We start from the raw sequence: 26,811 nt of genomic DNA, 5'->3' as shown, positions 1-26,811 counted from the left end.
AATGGATAAGAGAAGCAACATTAGAATAGTCCCAAATGAAGAATCAGGATAATTGATTGAATAACATAATGATATGTTTCAGTATTTGACGTTGGTGGGATAAATCCTTATGATAATGACACCACAGTGATCCACTCCAAGAAGTGCACCGCCACCTTAAGAAAAAACTTGCTTACCAGATAGCAAGCAAAACCAGGCATGTGGCTAGAGCCCAGCCAAGGCCTTTACTTGCACAGAAGATCTTAGCAATAAATAGCACTGGATAGATGGCTGCAACGATTCCTCACACACCGGCACCACTGTAAAGTCCGTGATCATCTCGTTAAGCAAAGGACCCAAAAAGAGAGACTGACCATAGCGTAATATTGTCTAACTTTTTAATTATAGAAAAAAAATTGCACTTACATTTATGTGTGTAAAAACAGAGCCGGCCGGCTCGCAACAAACTCCCACCCTCCTAGTAAGACAGCGTGGTGACGTCAACACGTAACCTCCTCCAGACGCGTTTCGTCATATGTCTGTTTCGCCTATGACGAAACGCGTCTGAAGGAGGTTATGTGTTGATGTCACCACGCTGTCTTACTAGGAGGACGGGAGTTTGTTGCGAGCTGGCCGGCTCTGTTTTTACATGCAATTTTTAAACACATAAATGTAAGTGCAATTTTTTTTTCTATAATTAAAAAGTTGCCAAAATCTGAGTGGCTATCAGATGTAGAAAAATGTCACGATCGGACTGGGGAAGATTCATATGCCTATATACCCTTCCCAGTATCTCCCAAGCCTGGGCAATCACTCTGGACCGGGTGGTCATACCATAGAAAAAAAAACAAAGAAAAGAAAACTAATGCAACTACCACATCTAATGATTGGTAAGCTGTAATATACACTCACCATCCACTTTATTAGGTACACCTTGCTAGTACCGGGTTGGACCCCCTTTTGCCTTCAGAACTGCCTTCATTCTTAGTGGCATAGATTCAACAAGGTGTTGGAAACATTCCTCAGAGATTTTGGTCTATCTTAGCATGATAGCATCAGGCAGTTGCTGCAGATTTGTTGGCTGCACATCCATGATGTGAATCCACCACATCCCAAAGGTGCTCTATAGGATGAGATGTGGTGACTGTGGAGGCCATTGGAGTACAGAGAACTCATTGTCATGTTCAAGAAACCAGTGATGAGATGATTGGAACTTTGTGACATGGTGCATTATCCTGCTGGAAGGAGCCATTAGAAGATGGGTACACTGTAGTCATAAAGGGATGGACATGGTCAGCAACAATACTCAGGTAGGCCATGGCTCAATTGGTACTAAGGGGACCAAACTGTGCCAAGAAAATATCCCCCACACCATTACACCACCACCACCAGCCTAACTGTTGATACAAGGCAGGATGGATCCATGCTTTTATGTTATGGCCCTACCATCTGGATGTCACAGCTGAAATTGAGACTCTGCAGCGTTTTTCCAATCTTCTATTGTCCAATTTTGGTGATCCTGTGTGAATTGTAGCCTCCGTTTCCTGTTCTTAGCTTACAGGAGTGACACCTGCTGTGGCCCTCTGCTGCTGTAGCCCATCTGCTTTAAAGTTCAATGTGTTGTGCATTCAGAGATGGTATTCTGCATACCTTGGTTGTAACAAGTGGGAGTTTGAGTTACTGTTGCCTTTATATCATCTCAAACCAGTCTGCCCATTCTCCTCTGACATCAACAAGGCATTTTCCTCCACACAACTGCCGATCACAGGATATTTTACATTTTTCGGACCATTCTCTGTAAACATGAGAGATGGTTGTGTGTGACAACCCCAGTAGATCAGCAATTTTTGAAATACTTAGACCAGCCCGTCTGACACCAACAACCATGCCACGTTCAAAGTCACCTAAATCCCTTTCTTCCCCAGGTGTACCTAATAAAGTGACCGGTGAGTGTAATTCTCTTGAACTCTCCTGTATTGAATTGTATTGTTGCTGTATTGTCTCCCTTTACATTCTAAAGCGCTGCGCAAACTGTTGGCACTATGTATAAATCCTGTGAAATATTATTAATTACATATAATTTTTAGGTTTTGTGTTTTTAATACCGTTTTAACCTCTGCTGCATTGGAAGATTACAGAGGTGGGAATAGGCCAAGGGATGGGAGATTAGGATTGCAAGAGGTCCAGAAGCCAGCAGCACAAGGGACATATTGGATTAGTAGTAATCAGGGTGGATTTGATTTAAATCACTAGTAAAAACGCTTGATTTTAAATCTGATTTTAAATTTTAATTTTTAAAGAGCAACTGTCATCTCTGTCCCGCTGTTGGCTCCTCCTCTGTCCCGCTGTTGGCTCCTCCTCTGACCCGCTGTTGGCTCCTCCTCTGACCCGCTGTTGGCTCCTCCTCTGACCCGCTGTTGGCTCCTCCTCTGACCCGCTGTTGGCTCCTCCTCTGTCCCGCTGTTGGCTCCTCCTCTGTCCCGCTGTTGGCTCCTCCTCTGTCCCGCTGTTGGCTCCTCCTCTGTCCCGCTGTTGGCTCCTCCTCTGTCCCGCTGTTGGCTCCTCCTCTGACCCTCCTCTGAGGGACGTGGCAGCAGCAGGTGAGTGGATGCCCGCTAACAGGCGCTGCCATGATGGATCTGAAATGACAGGTGCTCTTTAAATCTAAGGACTTATTCTTGCTGGTAGTTAGAATCTTTAATATTTGCAAACAAAATTAAGGTTTCCTATTTAGGATAATAAGCTGTCAGGTTAGTAAAACGGCGATATCAGAACCGATTCAATCATACAGTTTGTGGTGTACATAGATTTGCAAAACAATGGGATAAAAGGAATATTCCTGAAGTTTGTTTTATCTCATGGTTACTGTGACATTGTGTGAATGCATCAATGCAGTGCATGTTATCTCAGCTTGAGAGCTTGGATTCATTGAATGAGTTTATCAAAAATGTAAATATTGCAGAATATACAGCCTCATGCTACATAACTAAACTCCATTTCATGCTGAATAAACTAAATTATAAATGTATTTCAAATAGATAACTATCTTTTAGATAGATTTTTACTCCAAGAGCATTTTATTAAAATAAATTTGATTAAATATCATTGATTTTCATATTAACCCTGGTAGTAAACACTGGGGTAGATTTACTAAACTTGGTGCACTCAGAATATAGTGCAGCTGTGCATGGTAGCCAATCAGCATCTAAGTTTGGCTTGTTCAATTACATTTTTACTATAAAACCTGGAAGCTGATTGGTTTCCATGAAGAGCTGCAGCAGATATTGCACTCTCCAGTTTTAGTAAACAATCCCCAATGTCCCTTTATGCTTATTATTATTTATTTTTCGTCTAAACTTGGGCTTTTATTCAGCAGTTGTTAGTCAAGAGTAATTGCACTGAGCTCATGATAGCTCCCTCTAGTGACGAATATACAAATGTTTTATATACAACAACAAAAATAAAGAGAAGCAAGCTTTTAAATTTGTGAAAGCACATCAAAAAATATTTTTAAGGTGAACGCAAAAAATTGCTAAAATTATGTAGTCAAAGAAACTTTCCTTTTAAGATGTTTTAACTTTATGAATGGTGAATGCCGCACTGCCCTGCATAAGGGAACCCAGTAATATAACTCTGGGAAATCCCGTTTATTAGTGTGCGGGGGCTCTAATCTCCAGCATTTAAGTCTCCCAATTTGTAATTTGTGAATCAGGCGGCTAAATGGAAGCTTGTAAAACGAGGCTATCAGAAGTTATTTGTAGCCTCTCTGCCATTGCCTGCGTTTTTTTTTATATTCTGGAAATTAAAGGAAATGTTTCCCCTGCTAATGCACCTAGAATTCTGTGTATTTTTACAAGGCTCATAAACCTCACCTCGCCTTTATGAGAAGATGGATCCTGTCAAGCTGCCAGGTGTCTCATCTCTCCAACTTTTTTTTTTTTTTTTTTTACTTGATTTTTTTTTTTACAAGGGATGGAGAATAGGCAGTAAAGGGGACAATGTATACAAACCGATTTGTCTTGTTGAATAATTGTTTAATGTTACAGTGAGCGCGGCTCGCCTACACCTCTCTGGGACCTGGTGAGGAGGCTACCTTGTGTCAAAGACTTAAAAAAATGTTCCATAAGTCGGAGATCCCCTTTTTCTGCTGTAAAAACTCATTCAAACATAATAGAGAAAAATGAGGCTGGTAAAAAAAAAACAAAGTCTAAAATTTCTCGTTAAAAGTAAAAAAAAAAAAAAAAAAAAAATAGAAAATACCACGCTAAAAACATATATAAATACAAAAAGTAATGTGAAAAGAGCAGCTGCAAAACCCATGGGAGACACAGAAACAGATCAAAAAAATACAAAGTAGCAGCGCTGAAACAAACGTGACCAAATATGTATGTAATAAAAAGTGAAAAATGTAAAAATTGAATAAGTCCAAATCAGTAATTGAGTATGACATAGATATTAAATGAACAGTCCATATATAGCACATTAAGTGAGTCCTTATGAAAAAACACCTCTAGACGACAGTGTACCTCCACCACATGAATTGTGTGCTTACCAGAAGGCAAGCTTTAAGGAGCCTGCGGCTATATACCCACCCAGGGCCTTTATCCAAAAAAGGAAGATGGTTATCCACCGCTAGTATTGGGAAGGAACTTATAATGAGCACCAAATAGCCTGGAAAACTCGAGCATCGGCCACCAAGGAGCAAATTCAGGTGGTACCCAGAAAATGTAAAAAGAGACTCCATAGTGTATACCGTACCAAAAGATGTTTTAATAGAATAAAAGGATTGCACTTACAAACAAAGAGATAAAAAGATCGTAAAATACAGCCGGCCAGCAAGCGAACACCCATCCACTGAGTAAGCGCGATAGCGTCAACCTCCCTACGAGCGTTTCGTCACAATGTGACGTCTCGGGAATCAGCACGTTAAACGTGTTAGACTCCATTTCAAGCTGTACTTCTGCCCGTCAAAAAGCTATATTCTGTTTGTTTATAAAACTTGGCGTTATATATCACTAAATCTGTGTCTGTAGTGCGTGTTCAAATCTTCATACCATAAATGTTGTGTTTTTTTTTTTTGTTTTGTTTTTACTCCAGGAGTCCATAATGAGTTTGGCAAGTCTAAAGAATAATGCATTAAAATTTAACTCCATCCATTCGATTTTAGACAACTAAAATGTCCTAGAGATTTTAGTCGACTAAAATACGACTAAAACTTAAACAATTCAGATGACTAAAGTAGGACTAAAACTAAAATGGCATTTTAGTCCAAAGACTATAACTAAAACGGAATGGAAATTTTGGACATCAGATCCCAGCCCCCCAGCTTTTCTGAAGCTCAGAAATGCTTTATAAACTGCGCGCTTTGCATGGCTGTAGAGTAGAGAGCAATGCAGAAAAACAGGTACAACGTATGCAGAAGTATTTGTTTCATCTCTGTGTATCACCCAAGACTGGTAACTTCACTGGCTAAGGGTTTCCAACCACATTGAGGGTTTAATACTACTTTCAAGCTAAACTCCAGGTATGATCTTTTATTGCATTTGTCCAGCTTGGCACAACGTAAGTCTGTATATCTCCTACCTAAAGGGTCTGCTTGGGAAGCGGACAATCTCTGTAGTAGTCGGTGCTACTACAATGATTGCTGCAATCTTCTGACACCTGTGCCAGCTTCCCCTCTGAATACACCACAGTGGTATGCTCGCTTGGCACTGCCTCCATTCATAGAAAGCCTTGGATTTTTTTTCAGTGCATACAAGGTGTTCTCTGATTGGACAAGGTGGATATTGTGGCGTCGGTACCCCTTCTCTCCATTTCGTCCAATCGGGGGAACACCTTGTATTTATTGAAAAAAAAAAAAAAAATGGTGGCAATTTTTAAAAAATTTTTAAATTTTGAAAAATTTGTTTTGAAAATTTTAAAAAATTGGTTTGTGGCAGTACTGAGCAAGCGACCATCTGTTCCACCGACATATTAAAAAAAAAAAATAAATACATTTGTAAGGCATCTGTTAAGATGATCCTTTTGCAATGCTGCAATCACTATTCTTACTATAAGCGCTGCTATGTTTATTATTTTTTTTAAAACTACCGTATATACTGGCGTATAAGCCGACTCGAATATAAGCCGAGGCACCTAATTTTAACACAAAAAACTGGGAAAACGTATTGACTCGAGCATAAGCCAAGGGTGAGAAATGCGCAGCTACTGTAAGTGGAAAAGAGGGTCAACAATGCCCATTTGCAGCCTCACTGTGCCCATTTGCAGCCATAGGTCCCCCGAACTTCAAACTCGGTAGTTAAGGGTTCCTAGATGCCCCCTAGCTGCAGCCAAAATTTGGGGTCTCTAGACCCAAAGGTTCCCGATATGACATTGCTGCAGATGGACACAGTTGACCGACTTTGGGGCCCCGTATCTCGGCGCCACTTGGTGCTAGCAACCCCAAATTTGGTGTGCAAACCTAGTGGTTTGCATTCCAAAGTCGGTTCAGAAAATGTCAAGCACTTTTCTGCAGCAGAGAATGACATTTTCCGAACCAACTTTGGGGCCCCGTATATCGGGGCCACTTAGTGCTAGGAACCCCAGCCAAAGTCGGTTTGCAAAATGTCATTCTCTGCTGCAGTAAAGTGCTTGACTCGAGTATAAGCTGAGGGGGGGCATTTTCAGCACAAAAAAAGTGTTGAAAAACTCGGCTTATACCAGAGTATATACGGTAACCTTATATTTCCCTGTCTTGCGCGGTTCCATGTTGCTTGTGGGCATACAAAGCCCACAAGCATAAACTTCCGGGTTTCGTGGGGTGCTGCTGTATAACCAGCATGCACCGCCAGCTCATTTAGCAGCGCCAGAAACCTATCAGGTTGCCATCACAACAGGCGGCGGTGGTGGAAGTGCCCTCCCCGTTGTGATGGCAACCATGATAAGCCTATCAAATACTGGGATTCTAGCCCTCGGCGCTGCCCATTGACTCCAGGTAAATGATGACACACCTATCCCAGGAGCACTAGCGAACACAGGCGCCGAGGGAAGTGACGTAAGGCGCCGTGGAGAGGAAGGGGGCAGATTACAACAGACCCCATAGCAACAGCCCGGAATAAGTATGTGTAATAAATAAATAAATAATCAAATTTTTTTTTCTAATGTTTTTTCCAGTTAATTAATGTAAAGTTAATTTTGTGGGTGGAACTCCGCTTTAATTACAGTACATGCCAAGTACCAAGCTGCTCCAGTGCCAAGCTGTACTGGGGGTACGAACTGTGGCCAGCCTTTACTTTTGCGTGTGTTAAATGTGCTCAGTGGGGTGGGAGTAAATGATGCTAGACATCCCACAGCCAGGAAATGAGGCAGGCTGTATGTGAATTTCTGCAGCTTCTAATGCATACTGCCAGAAGCTTACAGTGTGCAGTGAAACCAGAGTAAGAAATTTCAGTACAGGAGAGGAGCCTGTACAATTGTGCAAGACTGAAAGGAAGGCTGGAGTTTAGCTTTAAGCTGTCTTTTGAAGTAACCGCACTAAGAAAAGTACAGCCATGTTATCTACAGCGGTGTACAGTTATCCGTAGTGGACTATACTGGCGCCATTTATCAAAGTGTTTTTTCACAATAGCTGTCTGTTTTGCAAACAGTCGCATTTAATTTTTTTTTTTCAGCTGCCATCGTGCCTTCCGAGCCTTAAACTGAAAGGTTGCCATAAGGTAAGACAGGCAGTTTGTATAAAAGACAGTTTGATAAATGAGGCCGTATTTGTCCAAGTGAATATTCCATTCCCAACATTAAATAACTGTCACTTGCTTTAGAAAGTCTGCACTCCTCTGCAGTTTCCCCCTCGGGGCTCAATAGCTTCTGTTTGGGTTTATTCCTTTCTCCGCGCAAATGACGCGTTAAAGGAACTAAAAAGAATCAAACGTTTATAAAAAATAAAAAAAAAATACCTTTTTACAAACTCCCTAAAGGTGTGCTATTGTATTATACGCACTTGGATTCTGCAAATGAATGATATCTGGAAGGGTATAGAGTAGCCTTTCTCCTAACAATTTACTGCAGAGGAACCCTTGAAAATATTTTTAAGTCTTGGGGAACCCCTGGTAAGATTAGTCTATTGAAGGTCTCTAGAAAAAAAAAACCCTTATATTGGTGGTCAGTGAGAAGTTAAAAGATGGCTTAAAAATCATTGGTGTCATGCTACTGGTCTAGTGGTGATGGACCTGGATCTATGAAGGCACCATCAATGGAAGGTCAATCATCCACAGCTTAAGGAACCTTTAACAACCTTTTGGAGAAACCCTAGGATTCCGTGGAACCCTGGTTTAGAATGGTTGGTATAGAGCAAGGCTGGACCTGGATCGTTAAAGGAACAATCAATCGGAGGTCAATCATCCACAGCTCAAGGAACCTGTAACAACCTCTGGAGGAACCCTAGTTGAAAATAGCTGGTATAGAGCAAGGCTGGATCTGTGAAGGCACCATTAACGGGAGGTCAGTTGTCTACAGCTCAAGAAACCCCTAACAACCTCTGGAGGAACCCTGGTTGAGAGTGGCTGGTATAGAGCTAGGCTGGACCTGGATCTATGAAGACACCATGAATGGAAGGCTAATCGTCCACAACTCAAGGAAACCCTTGAAACCTCTGGAGGAACCCTGGTTGAGAATGGCCGGTATAGAGCAAGGCAGGGGGTGTTTTTATTTGCCATGGCCAAGAGAATTAAAATGTGACCTGGGTCTTCTAAAGTATTTCGACATTGCTCTACTGCAATGATGCAATAATCGCATCCTGAATGCATGGGGTGTTGTTTTTTTTTTTTTTTTTTTTTTTTTTTCTTTCTAGGTGTTTTTGTTTTATACATATATTGTGCCTATTGTGATTTCAATAGGTGATGCCACCTGTCAAACTCAGCCTGGAGAGTTACATTTGCTGCAGCCATGAAGCAAATCATTGTGGCTGCAGCAATCCCACCTGGCTGACGTGTCCACATAAAGGTGGTCATTTGGAGGTGGAAAAAAGGAAAACTGCCCTTGGTTTTTACCACCCCCTGGCCATCGGTGAGATGGAGCTTTTCAACTTCAAAGCAGGTGCTGACAAGGCCTGTGCTTGCAAGCTCACTGGAAAAAATAACATGAAAGCTCCAGTTTACTTCTAGTCCATTCACGTTGTAGTCATTCAAGCCCTGATGAAGGGGACGCTATTGGACCTCCAAAACATTTGTTGAATACAGCTTTAAAGATCGTTGTGTCATACTACTGACCAAGTGGTGATGGACCTGGATCTATGAAGGTACCATCAATGGAAGGTTAATCATCCACAGCTTAAGGAATTCCTAACAACCTCTGGAGGAACCCCAGTTGAGAATGGTTTGTATAGAGCAAGGCTGGGGGAATCTTCTTCACCATGGCCATGACAACTAAAATGTGACCTGGCTCCTGAAAATTATCTCCATATCAAACATGAAAGGTCCAGTTTACTTGTAGTTCATTCTCATTGTAGACAATCAAACCCTGATGAAGGGGGCGCTCTTGGACCTCCAAAACATAATTGGCTACTTTTTGGATTCTCCCCCTAACTTTTTTTTGGAATAAAGCTGTATTTCAGCCTCTTAGCGGTTGTATGGCGCTTCAATTTCCGTTTTTCCTTCACATGGTTGGCAATTTCAACCGCCCTCTGGAAAGTGGTTATATGTTGAATCCATGGTAATTCTTCCTGCCTGTATGTAAATGAAAAAACAGATACTTACTTACTAGTCCATGGAGTCCAGCATTGTCATGTTCCAGCCCAAAGTCCTTCCTTGGGACTCTAATCCTGCTTTTCCCTAACACAATAGACTTACGGGCATGTCTGCTCATGTATGGGGCTTTTAGTGCGATTTCATGCACAGACACGTTGCAGGTCACTGCCAGGTCCTATAGACCTGTACATGCGCGAGGCATGTACAGATATCACACAGTATTCGTCATCCTCCAAGTAATTAAAAAAATTATATATTTTTTAAGAGGGGTGATATAGGAGTCAGAGGACAGGAACTGATCTTCAATGGTTGGAGGTCCGCTTTAAAGCCTAGTTAGCATTCTCTTTTTTGATTGCAGACCTATCAGCGACTTTACTTCTGTAAGCGATTAAATGTTTTTTTTTTCTTTTGCTGATTTCGAAATATTTGGAATTCAGCTGCAGTGTGTGCTCTTTTTGGCTTTGTCCTCATATGGCAGCCCAGAGAGCACTGAACATATGGACTGCAGATATACCTAAAGGTGTACACATGGCCAGCGCGCAGCGAAGAGTCCTCTCTCTGACTGATCTCCCCCATACGTGTTAATGGATCGGGATGACGTTGTGCTTATCTTTCCTCACCATGGACCTGCTTTTATCAGCGCTCTGTATAATGTATTTATAAATGTTTATACTACCCGCCTGCTCACAATGATTCATCTTACCTTGATTTGACACTTTTTACTAACCTCATGCTTACCGAAGGAGATTTTGGTTAAAAGATGCACTATATTGTCAATAGTATTGGGACACACCTGCCTTTACACACACATGAAATTTAATGACATCCCAGTCTTAGTCCGTAGGGTTCAATATTGGGTTGGCCCACCCTTTGCAGCTATAACAGCTTCAACTCTTCTGGGAAGGCTGTCCACAAGGTTTAGGAGTGTGTCTATGGGAATGTTAGATCATACTTCCAGAAGCACATTTTTTAGATCAGGCACTGATGTTGGATGAGAAGGTATGGCCCGCAGTCTCCGCTTGATTTCATCCCAAAGGTGTTCTACCGGCTTGAGGTCAGGACTCTTTGCAGGCCAGCCAAGTTCCTCCACCCCAAACTCGTTCATCCATATCTTTATGGACCTTGTATCCCAATACTTTTGGTAATATAGAGTATATAACCCCAAGAACAAAAATGTAATATACTGCAGCTTGATTGTCCTTGGATGTGGTGGATCAGCTTTCATTTTTCAGGCTTTAGGGCTTATTCACACTAGTGGGGGGCGGTAAAAGGCCATAGATGAGACACGGCTTCAACCCTCCCTAACTGCTGCCCCTTTAGCTGCAGAGGGTACTGGCCAGGGGTGTACACATTCCGCAGCAGGAATTATATCCCCTGTCATAGCGCCGCTGAGCATAACCTAGTCAAGTGAGTGGGGCCACTCTAAAAGCACCTCACAACCGCAGTGCAGGGTTACAGCAGGAGGTAATACATTGCAGATCCCTCTTCAGAAATCAAAACAAGTGCGAACGAGCCCATGGGAACATTTTCAGTAGGTAGAGAAGATACTTGTTGATCCTGCCAGAAAGGCTGTGGCCTTGTCGCTTCTTCCTGTGAGCTCAAGAGAGAGAGCAATGTTGTCTTTCTTCTATAAACTACTATTCCCCCCCCCCCCCCCCCCCCCATGTAACGGAGCTACCTTGCATGTAGGGACTACAGTTCAGTCCCCCTACACTGTGTGTGCCAATAGAAAAAGCCCCATAGCCTTGGACATGGGTCTCCTAACTTTCTAAACAAAGGGCCAGTCCTTCAGACTTTTGGGAGGCTGGACTGTAGCTGTTGGGAGTAGAAAAGTCCCAACATCAGTGGGAAAAAACGATGCCCCATCTTTTGTGTTATTGGGAGGAATTGTGGCCTATCATTGGTGACATTAGGCCCAATTGCTGGTGTCATTGGGAGGAATTGTGCTCCTTTTATTGGGGGGGAGGGATTATGCCCCATTGTTGGTAACAGTGTATGAAATTTTGCCCCAAGGGCCAGATAAAAGTAAGCAAAGAGCTGCATCTGGCCCCCAGGCTGCAGTTTGAAGGCCACTGGCCTAGAATGACCAGCACTTCCCTCCTCTTCCTCCTCCCTTCTCTAAGCTAATAGGCCAACTGTAGACTGCTCTGTCCACTGTTAACTCTTTCCCGTGAAGACTGCAAGTTCAGGGAAGCAGCACTAATAGCACGAGCCAGCAGCATCGATAGTTGTAAACTGCAAATGCTCGGGTAAGAATTTTAACAAATAGCTTACTGGAGAATGTTTATTTTATTGTGCTCAATGTGTTAAACTAAAAAATGCAGAGGGTTTAATACTAGACCAGCGACCTAATTTTATTTACAGAGTTAAAATTTGCTTCAAACACCAGCTTCCCCATAGACTGGGTTGTCCTAGTCATAGACGGCCATGGAACTCTGAAGCAGGACCCCCCAAGCCCCCCCCCCCCCCGTTGTCAGCGGGACTTGTTGTGGGCTGTGGTCACACCTCAGGCCCTCCAGCTCTGGAACAGCTGCTCCACAATAATGAGCCCTCTACTTCTGCTAATGATTGTCCCCCCCCCCCCGGGAGTCCCATCAGCACTTGATGAAAGATTGACGTTGGAGAAGACCAAAGGCTTCAAGTGAGTTTGTAAATGATGTACTTTGTCATAGAGTAGATCTGTCATAAACTTGGGCAATTACATGGAGCCTGGGATGGGTATGAAGGACAAGGAGAGGTCGCCTACAGTGAAAGAATGCTAACCCAATGATCTGGAGATCCAGAGGTATTGGCAAAGTAAACCAAGCTGCAGGCACAAATTAATTTTAAATAGTGCTTTGAACATCTATTACCTTACTCCTCTTGGTCCCAAAAACCTCTTCCTAAGCCAGGGTTTTTCAACTATGGTTCCTCCAGAGGTTGCTAGGGGTTCCTTGAGCAATTGCTGTATCTCAGATAAGTTCACATTGACACCATTGATCTTTTTAGCGCTATGTAGGGTGGTAATTCCACCCAATGATCACAAGTGTAAGGAACCTTCTTCCCACTGACCATCACACTAATGTATCATGAGTTGTAGATATAATTTTTAGCAGGGGTTCCCTGGAACCTGAAAGTTTTTTTTTTTTTTTTTCAAGGGTTCCTCTGTGTTGAAAAGGCTGTCCTAAGCATTCTGCAGTGTAATGGATCAAAGTTGAGGTCTTTTTCTATGAACCAAACTAATATCTTGCCCTGGGAACCAGATATGTTTCCCAGCTCATTATCTTCTTAGACAACGGTCCCCTCACCACCAGAGTGCGTTCTCCTGCCTCTAGAGGGAGCCTGTGAGAGAGGACCAGGCTGATGGAAGTGTCGCCTCTATCAATAGGAGATGTCCACATCAGGTAGGCACCGAAAAGGACCTTTTGAAAGTAAACAGAAGAAGTTGGCGTTGTATCGCCTCCTCGCAGCCTGCTTATACCCCCACTAGGGGGTACCCCACACTAGTTTGCTGCAACCACGTGCATAGCTCTGCACGTGCAGAGCAGCCCCATTCACTTTAATGGGATGCATTTGGTAGGTGCTACGACCACTGAAAGTGAAAGAGGATATCATTTCTGCCACTGCATGTGTACACCCCTAGCTGCTGCCCCTGCAGTTAAAGGGAGAGCACTTAGGGGTGGAAAAAAGGGTGACTCGACTGCAGAGTTTTACCACCCTCAACCGCTAGTGTGAATGAACCCTTAAAGCGGAGTTCCGGCGAAAAAATGTTTTTATTTATTTTTTTGAATCCTAGCATTGCTAATGAAATTCAAAAAACAGTATACAATCATCATGATCGATTGTTCAATAATATACATTTCTTACTGTAATTATTTATTCCTCCGTTTGTGTCCGTTTTCATCATGAATGTGAGCATGTGAAGCCCGATCGAGATCACGTCCTGGAATAGCTTTTGAGAGGTGCATGCTGGGTAACCGACCAATCTCTCGCATGCGTGATTTAACGGCGGCCGTAGCGTAGACGTAGAATGATAATTTCCCAGGAGCATAGACGAGGGAGGAAGTCACGAGAAGCTCCGCGGACCAGGAAGTGGCAGATTACGAGGACTACATAGCAACAGGGCCTTTCTGGTAAGTATAAAAAATGTTCTTCCTTCAAATGTTTTTTTTCTAGGTTAAAAGGAGTCTTAATGCAAAAAAAAAAAAATTGGGGTGGAACTCCGCTTTAAAGTCATAAATTAACTTTTTAGTTCAGATTAACTGATATATTCATTAAAGCAACAGGCCAGTTGAGAAATGCTAACTGATCAGAGACTCTGCACCTTTCTCATTCCTGTGTCAGAATGGCAGATCAATAAAACAAAGGATTTGCTGACTCTATAGAATGTCAGAATATATCTGCTGAGGTGCCGGCCTTCAAAGGATCCATATTCAGTGACACCTTCCATCAGATGGGGAACATCTTCATTCATTTTTATGGAGCTTTGCCATATTGTTTTTATCACAAAGTTGTTACTGTCACCATAACAATAACAAGCTGAACCGTAACAAAGCAACCAGCATTGTCATTTCTGAAGTGTAAAGAAACAAAATATCAACTCTACTTCCTTCTCTATGGACATTCACTTCAATTATTATCTGATCACGGAGTCTGATAGACCCGATTGGAGTCACAAAGTATTTAAACATTAAACGTGATAAAAATAACTACTTTAAGATAGTTTCTCACTCCATATCAGATTTGCTGTATACAGGCTTCAGATGCAGATAAAGTACCATGTAACTGCCATATCCTGCCTGGGTGTGTGCATGCCCTCCGGACAGTCATATGGGTCTACAACATGGGGGACACACAACTTAATAGGGGAACTTCACCCTCCCTTCCGGGGACAGGTTTCCTCTTGGTCTGCTGGATTGAGTGCAAATAACATACCCGCCCAGTGAATCCAGCATTGCCCTCCAATAATCTGCCAAAAGCCACCGCACACAGAGTTCCCCACCACCGTATTCTTTGCTGACATCACCAGGAGGCCAGCTGTCTTTTTTTTTTTTCTGGTTCCTAGCAGCCAGCCCCTTGACATTATTAGAAGGCCACCTGTCTGTTCAGGGGGGCTAGCAGCCAGCCCCCTGATGACATCATGAGGAGTCCAGTTGACTCCTCCAGGTTCTAGCAGCCAGCCCCCTGATGACATCATGAGGAGTCCAGTTGACTCCTCCAGGTTCTAGCAGCCAGCCCCCTGATGACATCATGAGGAGTCCAGTTAACTCCTCCAGGTTCTAGCAGCCAGCTTCCTGATGAAATCATCAGGAGGCCGGCTGACTCTTCTGGGGCCTTGCAGCCATCACCTAATGATGTCATCAGGAGGTCCTAGCAGCTGGCCCCAGATGACCTCATAAGGAGGTTGGCTACAACTTCCAGGACATAGTGGTTGGCCCTCTAATGATGTCATCAGGATGATGTCAGCTGTCTCTTCTGGTTCCAGGCCACTGCACACAGTCTCCCATCACCGTCTTCTTTGCGGACATCTTTAGGAGGTCAGCTGTCTCTTCTGGGTCCTTGCAGCCAGCACCTTGATGATACTTTTATTAGAAGGCCAGCTGCATGTTGGGGGGGGGGGGGGGGGGGGCTAGCAGCCAGCTCTCTAATAACATCATCAGGAGTAAAGTTGACTCCTTCGGCTCCTAGCAGCCAGCCCCCCGATGACCTCTTTAGGAGGCCGGCTGATCTTTCTGGGCCTTGCAGCCACCCCCTAATAACATCACGAGGCCAGTGGACTCCTCTAGCTCCTAGCAGCCAGCCCTACAAGAAATCAGGAGGCTGGCTGACTCTTCCAGGACCTAGTGGCTGCCCCCCCCAATGGTGTCATCAGGATTAGGATGTCAGCTGTCTCTTCCCGCTTCTAAGCCGCCGCACACATGAGTCTTTCGTCACCATCTTTCCTGACATCATCAGGAGGCCAGCTGTCTTTTCTGGGTCTTGGCAGCCAGCCGTTTGATGACATCATCAGAAGGTCGGCTCTCTCTTTAGGGGGCCTAGTAGCCGGCTCCCTAATTACATTTACAGGAGGCCAGTTGACTCCTCTGGGTTCTAACAGTCTGCCCATGATGACGTAAACCAGAAGCTAGCTGTCTCTTCTGGGTGCTAACAGTCATCCCTCTTAGAATATCATGAGGAGGCCAGATGACTTCCAGGTCCTAGCTGCCAACCCCCAGATGATGCTCCACTCCACATCTTTTAAAACATTCAGAAGACTATAGTAAGAGTGTATTTATTTATAAAAAAAAAAAAGTGTATACCTGTCTGCCCATCGAAAATGCATGTAATTCTATGCCAAAATCGAATGTTTCCAGGCTAATGCTCTGCAACTCAAATGTGTGAATGCCAAAAATATTGCATTATGACCACTAGATGTCACTATGATGAGCCAAATGTATGGTCCTCTGTGCCATGGTCATTATGCCAGAGCAGGAACAGAGGAATTTACATACACTATATTACCAAAGGTATTGGGACGCCTGCCTTTACACGCACATGAACTTTAATGGCATTCCAGTCTTGGTACTTAGGGTTCACTATTGAGTTGACCCACCCTTTGCAGCTATAACAGCTTCAACTCTTCTGGGAAGGCTGTCCACAAGGTTTAGGAGTGTGTCTATGGGAATGTTTGACCATTCTTCCAGAAGTACATTTGTGAGGTCAGACACTGATGTTGGACGAGAAGGCCTGGCTCGCAGTCTCCGATTTAATTCATCCCATAGGTGTTCTATCGGGTTGAGGCCAAGTTCCTCCACCCCAAACTCGCACATCCATGTCTTTATGGTCCTTGCTTTATGCAGTGGTCCAAATCATTTGGTGGAGGGGGGATTGGGGTTGGGCTTGGCCCCTTAGTTCCAGTGAGGGAAACTCTTAAGGCATCTTAAAGTGATTGTAAAGTCATGTTCTACTTACCTGCTCTATTGCAGTGGATTTGCACAGAGCAGCCTGGATCCTCCTCTTCTCGGGTGCCTCTTCGGTTCTCCGGCCCCTCCCTCCTGTTCAGTGCCCCCACAACAAGCAGCTTGCTATGGGGGCACCAGAGCCGAGTCACAGCTCCATGTGTCAATTCAGACACGGAGCCCCGTCCCCTCTCTCTCCTGATTGGCTAGCTGACTTTGGCGGCAGCCAATGGTGCCTCTGCTGTGTCTCAGCCAATCAGGGAGGGAGAATCTCAGACAGCTGAGACACTTGTGGACATCGCTGGACAGAGAGGGACCTCAGGTAAGTGTTAGAGGGGCTGAGGTGGGCTGCTGCATACAGGTTTTTTATTTCAATGAATAGAATGCATTAAGAAGAAAAAAAAAAAACTTCTACCTTTACAGCCCCTTTAAGGCGTCAGCATACCAAGACATTTTGGGCAATTTCATGCTCCCAACTTTGTGGGAACCGTTTGGGGATGGCCAAACTTAATGGAGGAACTTGACTGGCCTGCACAGAATCCTGACCTCTACCCGATAGAACACTTATGGGATGAATTGGAGTGTAGACTGCGAGCCAGGCCTCATCCTACAACAATACCTGACCTCACAAATGCGCTTCTGGAAGAATGGTCAAACATTCCCATAGACACACTCCTAAACCTTGTGGACAGCCTTCCCAAAAGAGTTGAAGCTGTTATAGCTACAAAGGGTGGGCCAACTCCATATTGAACCCTACAGACTAAGACTGGGATGCCATTAAAGTTTGTGTGTAAAGGCAGGCGTCCCAATACTTTTAGTAATAGTGTATGCTGCAGGCAGTGCATGCACAGCCTGCCAAAAATAGCCAATATTTCTGCAGTTGCTGGTGAACCTTTGCGGTGCATTAAACCAATAGCAACCTGTAAGAGAAAAGAAGGAAACAATATATACAGATAATCTCTCTCTCAGATATATAGATATATATCTATCTATCCCTGTGTGTGTGTGTGTGTGTGTGTGTGTGTGTGTGTGTGTGTGTGTGTGTGTGTGTATGTATGTGTGTATATATATATATATAGATAGATAGATAGATCCCTTTGTACTTTAAGATTCCCAAAGAATGCTAAAGGCTTGGGCAGCAGTATTACTATCTCCATAGCTGAAGGTCCAAACCTCAATACCTACTTGAGCAGGAGGAATAGTCTGCAGGAGCCAGAGAATGGCACCTGCAATCCATGGATCGCGGTTGCAATGCTTTGCAGGCTCGAATGCAAAATAAAAATATTTTTTCATTGCTTTTTGCAATGTGGATGCATATATATATATATATATATATATATATATATATATATATATATATATATATATATATACTTTTTTTTTTTTGCGCAAAAGGTGGACTTCTCCTTTTTAAGTCATTTCCTTTTTTGACTTGATGTGCTGCTCTAGAAAGAGTTAAAAGGATATTTAGTGCCTTGCATTCATGTTTCTGTTAAGACCACAAACTCAAACATTTCGCCTCTGGAACTTGCACGACGTGTTCCTTATGGTTGACGGAATCTTATGCAAATATCCTTGTGTACATGTAGGATATTATTCTATGAGGACGGATAAATATTAAAATAACGTATGACTTCCGTCTTCGAATTTTGCAGGACTGACTTTTCGTAAACGGCTCTTTTGGACGCATGTATGCTGAGACGTACGGCATTCAGAATAAGGTCCTGCAAAGAAAACTGATGCAAAAGAGAGAAGCTGAACCAATCAGAAGCATTGTTCCAAGAATGAATGATTTGTATAGCGCTGCAAATGCGAACTGAATTGCCTCAAGGTGCTTGATCCGTGCTGTTAGTCCTGTTTCTTAGAAGAGATGGGTCTTGAGTTTTTTTTCTGAAGGCCCGATGGTTTTCTTCCATGCAGATGTTGGCGGGTAGAGCGTTCCATAGCCTTGGTCCTTGGACTGTGAATCTTCATTCTCCCTTTGATTTGTAGCGGGACTTGGGAATGAGGAGGAGGTTTTGGTTAGTTGATCGAAGACTGCGATTGGGTGTGTAGTGTTTTATTTTCTCGCATAGATATTGTGGAGCGTTTCCTTGAGTGCATTTGTGGGTGAGGCAGAGGGTCTTGAAAGTGATCTTATTCTTTACGGTTAGCCAATGTAGGCTCCTCAGGGATGGGGAGATGGATTCCCAGGGTTTTTTTCCTGTTACCAGTCTTGCTGCAGTGTTTTGGATGACTTGTAGGAGTGCAATCTGGTATTTAGGTAGTCCTATGTAGAGGGAGTTCGCGTAATCGAGCCGGGAATTGATGATTGTTCCAACTACTGCTGCTTTGTCTTCTTCTGGAATGAAGGGGATGAGTCTTCGTAGTAGGCGAAGGAGATGGTGAGATCCACTGACTACCGATCCTATTTGTGCATCCATTGACATTTCTGAGTCAAAGATGACTCCGAGACTGTTGGCTTTGGTGCTTGGGGAGATGTCTGTCAAAGGATGGTGGGTGGTGTCCAAGGGGTCTTAGTTTTTTGTATTACGGTTTGCGTGGAGGAGGAGAAGAAGCTCTGTTTTGGATCCGTTGCATTTGAGGGAGCTAGTGGTCATCCAGTCGTCTATCAATGTGAGGCTTTTTTCTAGTCGCTGGTAGTGGTCTTTTTGACCGGTGATACGAAAGTAGAGTTGGGTGTCATCAGCATATGAGTGGAAGCAGAGGTCCGATTTTCTAATGATTTTGAGGAGTGGACGGATGTAGATGAAGAGCACTGGTGATCAGAGTGAACCTTGAGGGACTGCATAAGAAATTGTGCGAGTTTCAGATGTGAAGGCTCCTAGTTTTACTGTCTGTGAGCGATTTTTGTAGGAAGGATGTGAACCATGTTAGATCTGAATCTGTGAGCAGGAAAGATGCAAGGTGATTGGTTGTTTTGGCAGATAGCTGCTGTTTTGTGCCAATGTTCTCTATAGGCTTCATTAATGGGGTTTATAAGACAGGTTTTTGCTCAGACAATTTGAGACAAAGGACAGTTTTATCACTCATTACAGTTGACTTTAAAGTGTTACTAAACCCACAATAGTAAAATCAGTCTGTATATGCAGTAAAGCATGCTTGTTATACTCACTGTGGAACCTAAGGGGGTAACCTTCTGCATTGTGTAAAAAGGCTGTTTGATCCTGTCTGCTCTGATCTGCCTTCTTCTACTGTCCCCAATTCATCTCCTGGTAAGACAGAGCCTTGGGGGCAAGCTGCACATGCTCAGTTTGTGTATTGCTAGAGTGAGTTCTTTTTTTTTGGGGGAGGGTGCATGTAATCGGCACAGGACCAATCGGCCTGTCCAGACAGAGGGTCCTGCGGCCTCATAGGACAGTCAGAGGAGAATGAAAACTCCTACAAGCTTTAACCAGACACAAATAGAAGTCACAAGACTGCTATATACTGCTGATGAGAAAAGTTATTTAGAAGTTTATATTTACTAAAATATTTGCATTTCCATGTTCTGTGTACTGTAGGAGACCAAATATGATGAATGCAGGGTACGCGGGGTTTAGTAACACTTTAAAGTATAACTAAACCCAGCAGTCTGCATTCGCTATATCTGGTCTCCCACGGTACACAGAACATGGAAATGCAATTATTTTAGTAAATATAAATGGTTAAATACCTTTTCTCATCAGCAGTATATAGCAGTCTTGTGACTTCTATCAGTGTCTAGTTAAAGCTTGCAGGAGGAGTTTTCATTCTCCTCTGACTGTCCTATGAGGCTGAAGGACCCCTGACCCTTTGTCTGGACAGTGCTGATTGGCCCTGTGCTGATCACATGCAACCTCCCAAGAAAAAAAAAAAAAGCTATCTAGCAATACACAACAAACTGAGCATGTGCAGAGTGTCCCCAAGGCTCTGTACTATCAGGAAATATGTTGGGGACGGTGGAAGAAGGGGAGAATCAGAGAAGACAGGATCAAACAGCCTTTTTTACACCATGCGGAGGATTAACCCCTTTAGGTTCCACAGTGAGTATAACAGGCATGCTTTACTGCATATACAGACTTAAGATTTAAGGATTTTTTTTATATTTTGGATAGGTTAAGGGAGGGTTATAACCCCTGTCAGGTTTATCTGTGTCCCATTTAAAGGAATTTCCTGTTTTGACTATGGGACAGGAAGGGAAGAGAAATCTCTGGCTGTCACCAGAACTAGTGTCCCCATTGGAAGATTTCCTCTCTATTCCTATTCTGGTGACAACCCAAAATTTGATTTTTTTTTTTTTTTTTTTTTTCTTTCACTTTCGATGATAACAGTAAGCAGAGGTAGAGAGGATGGATCTCACACAGAAAGCAATAAAATCCTGACAGATGTTTTAATTCCGTTCCACTCCAAAAGCTGTCCAAAAACTTAAAAAAAAAAAAAAAAGCTTTCAGTCCCAACAATAAGATCTTGTCTTCCAACATGCTATCAAAACCAGGCGTATTATTATCCTACTGCCTGGCATTAAAGTGGTATTAAACCCAAAAGCAAAGATTTATTATATTGCAGCTTACCAATTCTTAGATGTGGTGGCTGCATTTGTTTTCTTTTTTTAACCTTTTTTTTTTCTTTTTATATCTGGTGATCTGGCCGGTAGGTCTGTTTTTCAAAAGGGCAACCTGCCCAGCAAATCTAGCAGTTAGGGGGTTGAGACAAACCATTCATTACTGACACGGGTGCTTACAATGATCATATTTTTTATTTATTTATGTAAAACTTTTATCCCAAAAGGAAGAAACTGTTGTAACTGCTTTGTGTGAGCTGGAGTTTGTTAGTGTGTCTAAATCTGCTTGTCCGTTCAATACTCCCCTCCCCCCCAGACTGACAATGCTGCTGTCCAAAGGTGCCCACTGCGCTCCTTCATCCTGAGTGGGAGCGCTTGAATACAGGAGGTGTGTTACTGGCCAGATCACCTGGTGAAAACAGAGGGGGGGAGAGTTACAAAAAAGAAAACTAATGCAGCCACCACATCTAATGATTGGTAAGCTGCAATATATTATATTTTTTTGGTTTGGGGTCTAATACCGCTTTAAATGCCCCTTAATGCAAGGTAACAATTTTCTTCTTATCTGTAAAGGGTCCTTGCATCGTACAGGCTCTAGTGCTCTAGTACCCATGTGCATATGGCCTTAGGTTGAGCAGGCTCAGGTGCCCCCGTGTACTGGTGACCTTACTTCGCGTGAGCTCCATTGCCGGTGTGCATGTGGCTTTACGTTGAATGGGCTCAGGTGTTGTGTGCCATTGGCCTTACGAGGAGCGGGCTCAGGTACCCTGTGTGCATGTGACCTTAAGTTGAGTGGGTTCAGGTGTCGTGTGCCAGTGGCCTTACATTAAGCGGGCTCAGGTACCCATGTGCATATGGTCTTATTTTGAGCAAACTCATGTGTTGTGTGCCAGTGGTCTTACAATAAATAGGCTCAGGTACCTGGTGTGCATGTGGCCTTAGGTTGAGTGGGCTCAGGTACCCATGTACTAGTGGTCTTGCATTGAGCGGGCTCAGGTGCCCATGTGCATATTCTCTTATGTTGAGCAAGCTCAGGTGCCCGTGTGCTAGTGGCCTTAAGTTGAGTGGGCTTGGGTACCCATGTACATGTGACCCCCATGTTGAGCAGGTTCAGGTGTTGTGTTCCAATGGCCTTACGTTGAGTGGGCTTGTGTACCCATGTGGCCTTACGTTGAGTGGGCTTGGGTACCCATGTGCATGTGACCCCCATGTTGAGCAGGTTCAGGTGTTGTATTCCAATGGCCTTACGTTGAGCGGGCTCGTGTACCCGTGTTTATGTGGCCTACCGTTGAGTGGTATCAGGTACCCGAGTGCATGTGGCCTTAGGTACTTTTTCCTTTGCATCTGGATTGGTAATTACCATGTTGCGAAAGTATCATTATGTAGGAAACATACAATTAGAAGAGAACTACTTGCCGACCAGCCGCTGTCATCATACGGTGGCAGGTTGGCTCCCCCCTGCGCGAATCGCCGTAGCTGTACGTCGGCCGCTTTTAAGGGGTATAGAGGGGGTGTGTGACGTTGGAGCCGATCTGCTTGGCCGGCGCCCGCGATGTCCACCGGTGGCCTGCGATCGCTCCTGAGAGAGACAGAACGGGGATCTGTCAATGTAAACTAAAGATGAGCTCAGGCGTGTTCGCAACCGCACGTGCCCGCCAGGAAGTCAGCACTGCACTTCGCTTATCACAGGCAGTGAGACATTTCCTCCGATTTCTGCGTCCACGGATCGGGAAATGTCTCATTGCCTGTGATAAGCGCTGTGCAGTGCCGACTTCCTGGCGGGCACGTGCAGTTGCGAACACGCCTGAGCTCATCGTTAATGTAAACAGACAGATCCTCGTTCTGTCAGGGAAGTAGAGAGAGATCTGCTGTTCCTAGTAATCAGGAAAAGCGATCTCTCTCTATTCCCTGTCTATATATTCCCACCACACCAACCCCCACAGTTAAACACCTCCTTAGGGAACCTCTTGATCGCCCCCTAGTGTTCACCCCTTCCCCGACAGTGACATTTATACAGTAACCGGTGGCTATTTATAGCTCTAATCGCTGTATAAATGTCACTGGTCCCAAAAAAGTGTCAGAATTGTCCGAACTGTCCGCCGCAATGTTGCAGTCCCGCTAAAAAAAAACACAGATCGCTGCAATTACTAGTAAAAAAAAAATAAATAAAAACGCCATAAATCTATGCCATATTTCGTAGACTCTAACTTTTGTGCAAACCAATCAATATACGCTTTTTGCGATTTTTTTATTTTTCTTTTTTTACTAAAAATATGTAGAAGAAAACATATTGGCCAAAACTGATGAAATTTGTTTGGTTTTTTTTTTTTTTTTTTTGGATATTTATTATAGCAAAAAGTAAAAAATATTATTTTTTTTTAATTTTATTTTTTTTAATTATCGCTCTTCTTTTTTTGTTTATACCGCAAAAAAAAAAAAAACGCAGAGGTGAGCAAATAACTCCAAAAGAAAGCTCTATTATTTCTGGGGGGAAAAAAAGGACGTCAATTTTGTTTGGGTGCAACGTCACACGACCGCGCAATTGTCAGTTAATCGCCCAAAAATGGCCTGGTCATTAAGGGGGGGGGGGCAAATCTTCCAGTCCTTAAGTGGTTAAAATGAAATCCCACGTCCAGCTCCAGGCAGGGCCAGTAGAGAGGTGTAATGGAAGTTGGGAGCACTAATGGGGAAAGCAGGTTCCTGACATCTTTTGGCTGAGTAATGCTACTTATTAATGGAAAAATAAAAATGAGCGATTTGTTTTATCGTAGCCGATCGCCCACCATACATACATACATACATACATACATACATACATACATGTGTTGTTCTTCTTTTTTTTTTTTTTTGTTGGTAACTTTGTGTAGAGACGGAGAAGGCCTCCTTGTGTTAATTGTTACATGTAAAGGTCACACATTTTTCCCTTCTCGGAGAGTGTGACATCTGGTGACAACCCTCCCCGGATAGGTACAGCCTGTGTTTATTTTCCCTTCAGGGGTTTTACTTATTGGGCTGTGTGCAAGCCTGAGTGTTTTCTCAGTTGCTGGAGGTGTGAGGAGGAATCTGTGCCTCGCTCCTCCTGCTGTGTAACAAGAGCCCAGCAGTGGGTGGATTGCACTGAGATCACACACGGATGGGGGCTGGGAAGGAAGGAGTCGCTGGCCAGGCATTGGAAGGCAGCAGAGGTGATTGATAGCTCTTGTGTTGTGCTGGGAGGAGGAGGAGGAGGAGGAGGAGGAGGAGGAGGTTGGGGGGGGGGGGGGGAGAGCACAGGGTAATCTTTCATTGCAGTACTTGCTGGCCGGGGGAGCTTTGCACAAAGTTGATCTCTTGCTTGGAGTGTGATCCATTCTCTCCTTTCTGTTTGTCCAGGGCGAGGATTGTGGTTAAAGCCCGAGCTGGATGGATGGGTATGGGGAGAGGGGCAGGACCCAAAGCCCTGGGACTCTTCAAAATCCTCACCGTCTTCTTGTGTTCATTGCACACAGGTAAGGGAGATCTTTGCTGGTTATGGTGATAAAGTTGGCCCACACACTGGTGGATTACATGCTTATTGCACAACGATGCTTTTATACAACCGGTTATTGTGTTTGCCAAAACATTGGCGGACAAGTGTATGAAATGGGAGGAATTTGGTGGCATTGCTATTGGAGCTTGGATGATATCCGTAAACTTATATCCAACAGTCCGGGGGGGCAATGCTATTGGAGCATAAATCAACAGCCCAATAGTAATGTTATTGGAGCCTATACATCAACATTCTAAAGGCATTGCTATGGAAGGATATGTGTGTGTATGTATATGTGTATGTGTATGTGTATATATATATATATATATATATATATATATATATAATATTTTATATCCAACAGTCCGGGGGCAATGCTATTGGAACTTTCATCAACAGTCCAATTGTAATGCTATTGGAGCCTATTCATCAACAGCCCATTGCTATGGAATAATACATGTTCTACATAAACTTATATCCAGCCCAGTAGCATTGCTATTGAACCGCACATATTAAACTTAATGAATAAATCCTATAGTTCAGTGTTACTGCTATTGAAGGATCATGCTATATATTAAATGCAACCCTCCAGAGCCATTGCTATGATGGAAGATGCATGCTTTAATTAAACTTATATCCAACATTCCGGGGACAATTCTATTGAAGCATTCATTAACAGTCCAATTGTAATGCTATTAGAAGCCTATTCATCAACAGTCCAAAGGCATTGCTATGGAAGAATGCATGTTATATATTAACATATACCCAACAGTCCGGGGGCAGTGCTATTGGAACATTCATCAACAGTCCAATTGTAATGCTATTGGAGCCTATTCATCAACAGCCCATTGCTATGGAAGTTGAAAGGATACATGTTAAATAGTTACATAGTAGGTGAGGTTGAAAAAAGACACAAGTCCATCAAGTCCAACCTATGTGTGATTATGTGTCAGTATTACATTGTATATCCCTGTATGTTGTGGTCGTTCAGGTGCTTATCTAATAGTTTCTTGAAACTATCGATGCTCCCCGCTGAGACCACCGCCTGTGGTAGGGAATTCCACATCCTTGCCGCTCCTACAGTAAAGAACCCTCTACGTAGTCTACATAAACTTTTATATCCAGCCCAGTAGCATTGCTATTGAACCACACATATTAAACGTAATGATTATATCCAATAGTTCGGTGTTACTGCTATTGAAGGATTTTGCTTTTCTACATTGTAAAGCGCTGCATAAACGGATGTTGCTATATAAATTGTGTATTATAATAATAATAATAATAATATATTAAATGCAACAGTCCAGTGGCATTGCTTTTGGAGCATGCATGCTATACATAACCAATATATTCAACAGTCTTTACCAGCATTGCTATCAAAGCTTGCTATATATCAATAATTCAGTTGCACTACTATCGAAGGATGCTGCATATAAACTTTATGCTTGCTATACAGAAGTATATCCAACAGTCAAATGGCATTGCTATTAAAGCATGCATGCTATCCCTAAAGTTTTTTTTTTTTTTTTGCATTGCTATTAGAGCATGCATGCTATGCATAACCAGTATATCCAACAGTCTGGTGGCATTGCTTTTAAAACATTCTATATATAAACAGTGCTGTTGCATTGCTATTGAAGGATGCTATATATATAAAGTTATATCCAAAAGTTTGGTTGCATTGCTATTGAAGCATGCATGCTATACATACATTTTATCCAACTGTTTTGAGGCATTGCTATTGAAAAATGTTCTGTATGAACTTAAATTCAAAAGTGTGCATGCATTGTTCTTGGTGCATGCATGCTATACATAATTATATCCAACAGACAGGTGGTATTGCTATTAAAGGATGCCATATATAAACTTCTACCCAACAGTCTGGTGGTATTGCTATTAAAGCATGCCTTCTGGTTCCATGTTTGGTTCTGATGCATTGCTATTGAAGGATAGTATATATAAACTTATATCCAAAAGTTTGGTTGCATTGCTATTGAAGGATGCATGCTATACATAATTTATATCCAACAGCCCAGTGGTATTGCTATTGAAGAATGCCATTTATAAACCTCTATCTAACAATCCAGGGACATTGTTATTGGAGCATGCATGCTGTATATAACCATTAAATCCAACAGACCAGTTGCATTGCTATTGAAGAATTCT

The 26,811-nt window shown here is 43.1% G+C and overlaps 1 protein-coding gene across 3 annotated transcripts in view; it reads left to right on the top strand.

The window, feature by feature from the left end:
* The window catches only part of RGMA (repulsive guidance molecule BMP co-receptor a), a 91,630-nt gene that overhangs the window by 25,042 nt on the left and 39,777 nt on the right, over positions 1-26,811 (top strand). For 2 of the 3 annotated variants that reach the window (XM_073618406.1, XM_073618405.1), the window contains exon 2: positions 24,510-24,625. In XM_073618406.1, the coding sequence (XP_073474507.1) occupies positions 24,510-24,625 (116 nt within the window). Of the gene's footprint in view, positions 1-24,202; positions 24,323-24,509; positions 24,626-26,811 lie in introns of those variants that run through there. The other variant, XM_073618407.1, reaches the window with a different exon arrangement.

The sequence above is a fragment of the Aquarana catesbeiana genome, linkage group LG03 (assembly GCF_042186555.1).
Source record: "Aquarana catesbeiana isolate 2022-GZ linkage group LG03, ASM4218655v1, whole genome shotgun sequence".
NCBI classification, from domain to species: domain Eukaryota; kingdom Metazoa; phylum Chordata; class Amphibia; order Anura; family Ranidae; genus Aquarana; species Aquarana catesbeiana.
The sequence above is the reverse complement of the archived record's forward strand: the minus strand, read 5'-3'. Positions and strand labels throughout refer to the sequence as shown.